This window comes from Aegilops tauschii, chromosome 4 (assembly GCF_002575655.3).
Source record: "Aegilops tauschii subsp. strangulata cultivar AL8/78 chromosome 4, Aet v6.0, whole genome shotgun sequence".
NCBI lineage: Eukaryota > Viridiplantae > Streptophyta > Magnoliopsida > Poales > Poaceae > Aegilops > Aegilops tauschii.
This window is the reverse complement of record NC_053038.3, coordinates 207,365,649-207,376,521: the sequence shown is the minus strand read 5'-3', so window position 1 is coordinate 207,376,521 and position 10,873 is coordinate 207,365,649. Positions and strand designations below refer to the sequence as shown.

At 52.8% G+C, this 10,873-nt stretch overlaps 1 protein-coding gene across 1 annotated transcript; it reads left to right on the top strand.

Annotated features, from left to right (window-relative positions):
* The first annotated feature begins 9,848 nt into the window (after positions 1-9,848).
* On the top strand, positions 9,849-10,298 carry LOC141021763 (uncharacterized). The gene has a single exon (XM_073497618.1). The coding sequence runs from the start codon at positions 9,849-9,851 to the stop codon at positions 10,296-10,298; it is 450 nt and encodes a 149-aa protein (XP_073353719.1).
* Positions 10,299-10,873: the final 575 nt, after the last annotated feature.

Genomic DNA, 10,873 nt, shown 5'->3' with positions numbered 1-10,873 from the left:
TTAAATATTTTAAATGCTCAAATAATCATAAACTAAAATGTTTACTGTAGGATATATTCCCAATAGTGATCATGAGTAGTTTCATGATTTTTGGAAGTGTCTAAGTATTTTTAATAAAGCCCTAAAGACTACAAAATATTAGAAAACATAAACAAATAAAAAAAGAGAGAAAGGCCAGAGGCCACTTACCTGGCGCCCACCCGCGGTCCAGCAGAGGCCCCGCCCACCCGGCCGTGCCAGTCATCCCCCACCTCTGCCAGTAGGCAGAGGAGGGACACCGCGACGCTGCCGCGCGCGCCACGGCGTCACCTGCTTGCCGCCCGCGCCTCTGGAGGATCTGGACGACGCCCACGTCGCCCGCTCGACCGCCCCGACACCTCATTCACCCCCTGCACCTCTCCCTCGCCTCGCCTTCGCCATGGCCGACGCTGCCGAGCTCGAGCCGGCGTGAACCTCGCAGCCACCGTGCTCCCCTCGCCTTCCCGTGCTGTCCAGCAGCTCCGTCTCGACGCCCTCGTCCTCTCAGCCGAGTCAGGCAACGCCGAACGGCCTGCATCGCCCCCTGCACCCTCGACTTCGCCGCCTCTGCTCCGAGGTCGCCGGCAACCTCCCGACGTCGTCAGCCCGTCCCCGACCGCGCCGTTTGCTTCTACGTGACCGCAGTGAGCTCTGCTACCTTCTCCCCCTTCTCGTTCTCGCTCTCGAGCTCCGTAGCAACTGCACGTAGCTCACCCGCACGCGCCGTCGCCGAGCTCGTCGCCGGCGCCACTCCGGCCACTCCTCGGCCGCGCCACCCCCACGGTTGGATGCGGACGATCGTCCGCATCCCGTAGCTGTGCTCCTCGCGCCAAACGGCGCCCTGTAGGGCAAACCCGTGGCTCGCCGCCTCGTCTGGCCTCGCCGGCGGCTAAACGCCGGCGAGTTGACCCCGTTTGACCCAGGCTGACCCCCTCCCCTGAGTCAATGACAAGTGGGGCCCGCCTGCTAATTAACCTGGATTAACTTTTAATTAATTCTAAATTAGTTAGTTTACTAACAGTGACACTGACGTGTGGACCCCACACGTCAGGTTTGACCTGGACGACCCCGCTGACCAGCTGACGTCACCCTGACGCATTAATTTAATTACTGGCATTATTTTTATACAGGAAATTCCAGGAAATGTAGCAAACTTCTAAAAAATCATAGAAAATAATCTATAACTCAGATTGAAAAGATTTATATATGAAAAATGATCAGAAAAATCCAATCTATCCATCTGTACTGGTTTCATGTATGTCTAAACAACTTAACCTTGCTGTTTAGTTCAAAACATGATAAGGCACTATTTAAATTCATAATTTGAGTTTGGGATTGAACCTTTGGTTCAAAATGACCCGAACCCATCTGTTTGTAGTTGCATTAGCCAAAACACATTCATATTGCCATGTCTTAGCATGCATCATAATTGTTGCGTTGCATTGATTGTGTTCTTCCTTGTTTGGCGGTGGTTGTCCCCTCTCGATAGACGTGGTTCCGACGATGAGTTCTATGACACTGATGAAGAGCTATATGATCTTCGGAAGTGCCAGGCAAGCAAACCCCCTTGTTCATTCCGATACAATCCCACTCTCTCGCTCCTGCTCTCTTTTACTGCATTAGGACAACAACGATTCATCTGTTACTTGCTGCGGTAGTTGAACCCCTTATCCTCTGCATGACCTGTCATTGCCACAGTAAATAGATGAAACCCACTAGCATGAGTAGGAGTTGTTTGAGCCCTGATGTGCCTACTCATTCATGCTTGTTTTTCATGCCTGCTACTGCTTAGAGTTGAGTCGGGTCTGATTCATCGGGGATGAATTGGAGCAGTGATGAACATGTCCTACTGTGTGTGAGCTAAGTGTGTGAACACGATTTGGTAAAGGTAGGGGTGAGAGGCCATGTAGGAGTACATGGTGGGTTGTCTCATTGAAGCCATCCTCGGGAACTGAGTTCTGTGTTTGTGATCCATGAAACAGTTACTACCACGCATTGGGCCCGAAACCAATGGACCCTCTCGGCTTCTTAATCACCCTTGTCCTCTGTCTAGGAGTTGCAAGTAGTTTCTGGTGTTTGTAGTATGCTGGAGGCCGTGCGCAGCGCTGACCCGAGGGGTGGGCTGTGATGCGGTAGGCTCGTGGCCCGGTGTACCGAGTCGCCCGTTTGGTGTCTCGGGAACCATGCACACATCGTTCGGGGCCGTATGTGGAAACCTCGGCCGGACTCCCTGCGGATGGAACCTGAATAGGCAATAAACCTGGACTAGAGACTTGAGCGTTTAGGTAGGCTGTGGCCGACACCCTCGCTGGGCTTCCGCTTGAAGGTTGTCGAGTACATGCTGTGTAAACGGCGGTAAGTGGTGAGAGCATGTGTGACGAAGTACACCCCTGCAGGGTTAATATGATCTATTCGAATAGCCGTGTCCGCGGTAAAGGACTTCTGGGTTGCCTATAACAGTTCATAGACAAGTGAAAGTGGATACTCTAAAATGCGCAAGATAAGCGTGAGTGCTATGGATGGCGTTCTCATAGGGAGACGGGAGCGGATCCATAGTGGAGTATTGATATGATGAATATGTGGACTCGTGTGCGCCACCTCAAAAGAGTTACTTGCAGTCGTAGCTAGGATAGCCACCGAGTCAAAGCTGGCTTGCTGCAGTTAAACTCCACCACCCCCTTTGTTGATACCGATGCATATGTAGCTAGTTCTGATGTAAGTCTTGCTGGGTACATTTGTACTCACGTTTGCTTAATTTATGTTTTTGTAGAGAGACTTCAGTCTCGCTAGTAGTTCCGTGTGGACTTCGACGTTTAGCTTGTTATCTCAGCTTCGATCTTGTGCCCTCGGCAGGATCTAGTAGATAGTCAGGCTTCTCAGCCTTTTTCATTTATAGTTTTCTGTACTCAGACATGTTAAGCTTCCGCATGTGTTTGACTTGTATGCTCTGAATGCTGGGTCGAGAGTCCCATGTTTGTAATATCTGGCTCTTCGGAGCCTAATGAATAAGTACTTGAGTCGTAGAGTTATGTTGTGATGCCATGTTGTATTTACACATATCGAGCATATTGCGTGTATGATTGAAATGCTTGGTATGTGTGGGATCCGACAACCTAGTTGTTTATCCTTGGTAGCCTCTCTTATGGGGAAATGTAGTCTTGTGCTTCCATGAGCCATAGTAGTCCGCTACAGCCCGGTTCACCGGAGTCCTGCTAGCCCAGCACTACTGCTCCGGACACCTGACTGGCCGGCATGTGATTCACTTCATTCCTGTGTCTGTCCCTTGGGGAAATGTCACGCGGTGACATCCGGAGTCCTGCCTAGCCTGCTACAGCCCGGGTTCCCGGAGTCCTGTTAGCCCAGTGCTACAGCCCGGATTCACACGCTGCTGACCGACACGTTCGATGTTGATTCATGTATGCATGTCCCCATACGTTAGTGCCGCTTTGGGTTCACGACTAGCCATGTCGGCTCGGGTTCTCTGTCATATGGATGCTAGCGACACTATCATATATGTGAGCCAAAAGGCGCAAACGGTCCCGGGCCATGGTAAGGCGACACCCGTGGGAATACCGTGCGTGAGGCCGCAAAGTGATATGAGGTGTTACAGGCTAGATCGGTGTGACTTAGAATCGGGGTCCTGACACATCCACTACTGTGTCTTCCCCGGCTCCGCCTCATCCCCTTCCTAGGCCTCGCCGTCGTCCACCGCCTTGGTGCTCTCGGCGCGGCGTGGTCAATGAACGACTTCCATCAGAAGAGTACTGTACGTGGAGAGGCTGACAGCTAGGTCCATGGCCGCAGCAAGGAAGTGCCTCCTTATTACGCGGAAAATAATGATTCCTCCACCTGACAGCAGGGACCCACCGAACGGGCCACCGTATTTCGCAAAAAAAACATTTCCCCCCTGACTACTGGGACCCACCAGCTACATCTTCGCATGCAAGGAAGTGTGTCCATATTACGGGCAAAAAAATGATTCGCCCCCTGACTGCTGGGACCCACCAGGTATATCTTCTCACGCAAGGAAGTGCCTGATAGTCGGGACCCACCTGGTCGAAGCGTATGTAGCGTTGTCATTTTGGGTGAACGTATACGTACATACTGGTCGATCGGTCTGTCTGCAGGCTGCAGCGATGAACCATGGCCGTGTAAGGGAGGGCACGTGTCATAGTAGAGGCGCGCACGTAGCATGTCACGCAGTCCCGTTAATATCGTGTACACGTACGTACAGCGGCCAGGGTCCAAGAAAGTAAATATGGCCACGTACGTACATACGGGCGGGGTCTCGAACGCCTACTCGCGCATACGTACGGCCAGGGCTCATGTACATGGCTGGGTCGGAACAGAGAAACTGCGTCATCGTCGTGTTCATGGGGAGGCAACGGAATGCGTGATGTTCATCGGGAGGCAACGGAATACGTCGTGTTCATCGGGAGCCAACCGGCTTGGACGGAACAGCCGATAGAAACGAGGCATGGCATACCGCAGAACGGAGGAAACGGCCTTGTGTTCGACCGGCCACGGTCGATACGGGATCCAGTTCATCGGGAGGGGTCTGGTGTACCGCAAAACAGAGGAAACGGACTTCTCTTGGACCTCCTATGATCGAAACGGAGTCCTGTTGATCAGGAGGGGTGTGGCGTACCGCAAAATGGAGGAAACGGACTTGTGTTGGAGCGCTATGGTCGAAACGGGGGTCCTATTCATCGGGAGGGGTGTGGCGTACCGCAAAACGGGACTCCACGGGATACCGTTCATCTCCACCGTCAACTGCCCCCACGGGCTACTGTTCATCACCGTCGACCTCCTCCAGCCTCCACCTGTGACTTTTCATCCACGGCGTCTCCCCTCCTGCCTCCACCAGCCACTGTTCATCCAGCCTCCACCGCTCCTCCACCGGCTAATGTTCAACCAGCCCTCTCCACGGGGGCCTGTTCAACCACCCCTCCATGGGCTACTATTCATCCAGCCCTCCACCGGCTACTAATCAACCAGCCCTCCACGGGGTCCTGTTCATCCAGCCCTCCACGGGGTCCTATTCATCCACCCCCAACCGGCTTGACCGATCGGGGTCCTGTTCATCCAGCGGCAACGGCCTCTACTACCATGGGGTCCTGTTCATCCAACTCCCCACCAGGAACTGTTCATCCAACCCCCCCCCCCCAACAACGCTCACTGTTCATCAAGGGAAGGAGGCAGCAGGGTTCGATCGGCTTCAGTTAGCAGCAGTAGCGAAGGAATTGCTCGATCGGGTTCAGTTAACAGCCATCGATCGATCGCTCGGGTTCAGTAACGTGTAGCCTGTAGTGCAATCGCTCGGGTTCAGTAGGCGAACGCCTCGCTTGGGTTCAGTTAGAGCCCAACGCCTCGCACCCACACGCGTATGTGTACGAGAGAAACGCGCATCGCTCGGCCACCGACCACCCACCGTAACCGGAAACACCCCGATATTTTCCTCGCCCTCGCTTCTACCACGTTTTTTCCGTCATGGACGGCCCAAAGAATGTCATGCAGCTGCGTCTCCGGCGCGCCCAGGACAAAAAGCCCATTTTATGTCATGATTTTTTGTCATAGAAGTAGGAGCCCACCACATCTATGATGATACCGGGTTTTGTCACAATTATCGTCATAGAAGTGGCATAAGCATGTCAGGAAAAAAATTCGTTCGGCCCAAAATGTCACGGATGTGTCTTTTTTGTAGTGAAGGGAAAGACCAAATTAGACATGTGGATCACCCAATGGCCGAATGACACGAGTCCAACGGTCTGAAATTCAGCACAGTGGTAACATTCCTTGCGGAGCAAGTAATGCTAACTCCTCAGTTCAAAAGATATCTCCTGCAGCATGAAGAACAACGTCTACTACTGAGAGTTAAATATTCGAAACATAAAGAGATTTATCTCAGTCTCGCATAGATTTTGGGCTAAGCATCACAGCGGATCTAAGCTTCGAGAACCTATACCCCTCTTAATAGTACGGAGGTCCTATGACTCAAATGAATGAAATAAGAACAACGAAATGAATACTACATCTTCACTTTGTCTTCGACTTCCGTTCGCTGCAGTCATATTTCTTCGGACAGAATCTCCGAACCAATTGCTTCACATCAGCAATACATTTGTGAGGGGTTAACTCCTTCACATCAATCTTCTCGCCTACATGTATTCAACAAATGTAGCTCATTCTTTTCTGCAACACATATATTCTTTGGTGAAGTTCCTCGAACTTGACACCGGAAACATCATTCTCTTCGGTTCTGCATGGACTATTTCTCTCTGTGTGCACTAGCAAAAACATCAGTCCATGCCTATTTCTGTCAACAATCTCCGAAACACAGGAGGGCAAATATTGCAGCAACTATCTCCCCCTTTTTGGACGATTGTTACAAAACAGAACACATCAAAAGATAGAGAACTGAATGGAATGGAATGGAATGTGAAGGATAACGCAAGACGAAAGATAATTACGAAGATATTCATCACTTTGGAGAATGGATAGGAGATAAAATCAGAAGGTAGCGAGGTGAATCTTCGTATGAGTGACATTGACAAATAATCTCATTTGTGGTCTCTTTCAATGCACTCGATAGTGTCTGAGGTAATTCCTGTCACGCACAACCTTTGAAAAAGATTTGTTAGATAGGGTGAGTACTTTGAAATGATTTGTGATGAAGGATAAGCCATGAGCATTTGCTCAGAACACAGTTTGAATCCACACGAGATATAAGTTCCCTGCAAGTTAGATACTCGAGGACAATAAGAGCAAGGGAATCATAGGTATATTTCTCGGAGTAGATATGCTTCAAACAAGGTTTTCCTGCAACAAGGATGATACGATGGAGATATGCGAGGAGAAACAGTTTAATAGACAGATAGAGAGAATTTGCTTTCGATTTGCAAGAAGTCCAATCTCAAGCTAACTTTCTTCTTCTACAAGGTTAGATAGCCAAAGATAATAATTATAGAATATCTAACCATAAGACACATATAGTTTCAAGGAGTGAGATATCTCTTCTAGAGAAGCATGATTTCCAATACTCCTTGAACTGCTTTTACTTTCCCTGCATGATAGATAAGTATCGAGGGTAATTGTTGCAAGGAAGTAAGCTTTTGATTTCACCTGCAAACAAAGAATTTGAAGCAAATAGCGTTGCGGGGGGGGGGTTATTAATGATACATGACGACCAAGTATTCCAACACCACAGGCGGTGCTTCAAGTTCCAAAAGAAAATAGTTCGAGGAAAAGCAAAAGGCGAATGGAAACACCCTGCAAATAACCCGCTTATCTATCACTCAAGTATCTTCTCCCCCCATTTGTCAGCAATTGTCAAAAAGGAAAGAGAATGCATATGAGGAACTACTCGTTCGTAGAATCCTCAAAATCAGAATTCGCACTCCTCGGCGAAGCAGAGCGAGCGATGGTCGAGGTCGAAGCAGGAGTTGGAGACGCAGCATGGCCTTCGGGATCAGCTACGGGAGTAGCAGCACGGGGTGCATCTGGCTTGAAGATAAATGTCCCAGCTGTGTCTTCGAGATCATCATCTGGTTCAACAAACAGCAGGTCGATGGAGGCGGAACGCTGAGGAAGCACTGGGGTTTGCCTTCGGATGTGAGGAACTTCAAATAACTCCAGATAATCATATTCTTTCTTGATACCCTTTGCAGACAGTTGTTTGTGAGAATAATGCTTGCGCAGAAGGGTCCAGGAGCACTTCTTTTGTTCTTTCTCATGCAGGAGAGTTTGGCGAGCATAATTGTGAAGCATATTTATCTCAGTCATCATTTCCAGTTTCACTTTCTGGTCGAGCTTGATATGACTTTCCAGGGCTTGCTAATTGTAAAGACAAATCTCATACAATGAAGGATTTTCTTCACGAGGGATTTCAACTTATGCCTTCTTGACTTTCAGAGCAGAAGCAGACACGGAAGCAAAACCAGTAGCATCAATCATATCTTCCCTTTATCGATGTCCTTCACAACTCGGAGAGTGTCGCGGACTGGGGGCATATAAACTTTCGGGATATGTGGGCAGAGAAACTTTGATTCAATGAGCTACTCAATGGCAAACATGACCCAAGGTGTGTCAGGGTTCTGGGATTAGGGGTACCCAGACCCGTCTACCTACGGCCCAGCGTTTGGCTCCATCGATGGCCTGGCACGGCCCAACACCAGGACTTCATGAGCAAGACCCTCGCAAGGGCCCCGCCTCGCGAGGCGAATGACGACAAGGCCTCCCGAGGAGCGGACATCTCTAGGCTTGCACCCACCTCGTGAGGCGCGCGATGATGTGAGCCATGACGACCAAGACCAGGAGGGTGCCAGGGGCTGTAGGAGAGGATAGTTTCCTCTTTGGTGCTAAGGAGGCAAGGACGTACACGGGTTCCCAAGGAATCCCCCAAAGGTTTTCGTTCCAATGCAACAAGACCGGGACCGCTGGCTCGGCAGGACGGAGGTCATCATCGAGCCCAACGGTGCGTCACGACTAGAGGCTTTGCAGGTGAAGACCACCTTTAGTCAGGATAGGGGGTACTCGTGTCCCCTTCAAAATTGGCCACTGTGGTATCTCTTCCCGCCTAAACCATGAGGGAAGAGGACCAAGGCCACTATAAATATAGGTTAGTCTCCACCGTAGAGAAGGGTCGACTCTTGAACCCTCGAGAGGCAGTTCATCCTTGTACCGTTTCATACTCATCCTCCTCGCGAGGCAATCACCACAAAGCAGGAGTAGGGTTTTACACTGCAAGGTGCCCGGACCTGGGTAAACCACCGTATCCGATTCCTCTCCCTTCATGCTCGAGCACGACGGCGCGGCGCCGTGAGATAGTGAGCGACAAGAAGTGGCTTAGCGAGGTTCTTCGTGCGCACCTCGGAGTTCGAACCTTTCATGGGTCCGTGGAGCCCCTATTCCGACATTTGGCACGCCAGGTAGGGATGCGCCGAAGCTCTTTCATTCCACCCCTGTTCTTGCTCTGCAGTCTCCATGGACAACGCTTGTCGAGTCCGTGGTGAGCGTCGCGCGGCTCGCGTCGCCGTGACAGTGCCGGTGGCCGCGCCGCTCCCCGCAACTCCATTTCTGTCGCAGCTAACGCTGCCGCCGACCCTGCTGCCCACGAGCAGCAGGACTCCTCTCTGCCACCATCCGTGTAGCGCGACGGCCACACCGCCACTACTTCTCTCACCCTGGCCACGGCATCATCCTCTCATGCTTGCCGCGGGCTGGTGAACATGCAGGCAGCGCTTCTCATGGCGCGGGAGCTGATGTGCTACCGCCCTGCAAACGAGGGCTATGATGCCTGGCTTGGCCACATCACCGAGCTCGTCAACGCCGCGGGCGAGGCCCTGACGCTCTCCCACTCGCTCCGACCCCCGCCTCCTCGGGCGGGCGACATGGCGCACGGCGAGCACCTCCACCACCTCCTCTACGTAGCAATAATGTCGAGCCCCGGCGTGACGCGCCGCCACGTGACCCACCGTGTGTAGCGCCGGCGCCGGCCCAGGACGAGGCCGGCTGCCAGGTGGTGCAGCGACCACAGCACGACGCGCATGCGCTTCCCGCACCGCCACGCCAGCACCAAGACAGAGCCGTTCAGGAAGCTGCAGCGCATGGGCGCCAGGACCACGTTCCCCCAGCGTGCGCCGTGCCCATGAGCGCCACGGTCTGCCGTGCTTTCACCCGCGAGTTGCGCCAGGTGGTCTGGCCTGTCAAGTTCAAGCCGGAGCTGCCCCCATGCTACGATGGTGTCCATACCCGACGGAGTTCCTCTAGCTCTACGCATTGAGCATCGAGGCGGCCATGACAACGACAAGGTCATGGCAAACTGGTTCCCCATGGCTCTCAAGGCTGCCGCACGCTCCTGGCTCATGCACCTCCCGGAGGGGTCATTCTCCTCATGGGATGAGCTCCGCGAGTGGTTCATCGCCAACTTCCAAGGCACCCGCAACCGTGCTCTCACTATCAACGACCTGTGGCGTGTGAAGCAGCGCCCTGGCGAAACTCTCCGCAAGTACATTCAACATTTCACCCACGTCTGCCTCAAGATTCCGAAGGCCTCGGATGAGACCATCATCTCGGCGTTCACCGAGGGCGTCACAAACGTCAAGATGAGTGAGGAGCTCACCATCCACGATGATCTGTGTACGGCGCTGGAGATGTTCAACCTGGCGGACAAGTGCGCTAGGGCAGAGGAAGGCCACCTCTCCCTCCTGAAGCACCCAGACGAAGATCTCGAAGACAAGAAGGCCAAGACCAAGGAAGTGAAGTGCAAGGCCCAACCGTGATGGCGGCCGAGCCTTAACTGAAGCGTGGCCATGACTGCGACGAGCCCACCAAGGATAGCTGCTCGTTCCGCGTTTTCCACAATGTGCACACTCACAACACCGACGACTGTCAGGAGCTTAGGGCGCTCCGGGACGAGCGCCTGGGCCGCCGCCCCGAGCGCAGTGACCATGGCTTTGTCCGTGGAGGAGGCCGCGGCGGAGGCCACTAGGACAACCGCAACCCCCGTCAAGGCTGGCGCGACCAGCCTCACGAGGGTGGCTGGCGCGATCAGCCTCGTGACAGCGCGTGGCGCTATCAGCCTCGTGAAGCCGCCCTCGGGGTAACGCTGGACTCCCTTCCCTGCCGCCACCAGCAAGGAGGGATGACGACAACCACCAAGACGGCTGGGCTGGGGGCTATCAGGAGCCCCGCGCGATTGCCTGCATCTTCGGCAGTGCCCAGGCACCCGCCTCAAACCGCATCTTCAAGCAGTTCTCTCGCGAGGTGAATGCAGCCCTCCTGAGGCTTGAGGTTGCATGTCCCCTTAGGTGGTCGTAGTATGCCATCACTTTCGACTCCAAGGACCACCTCAGGT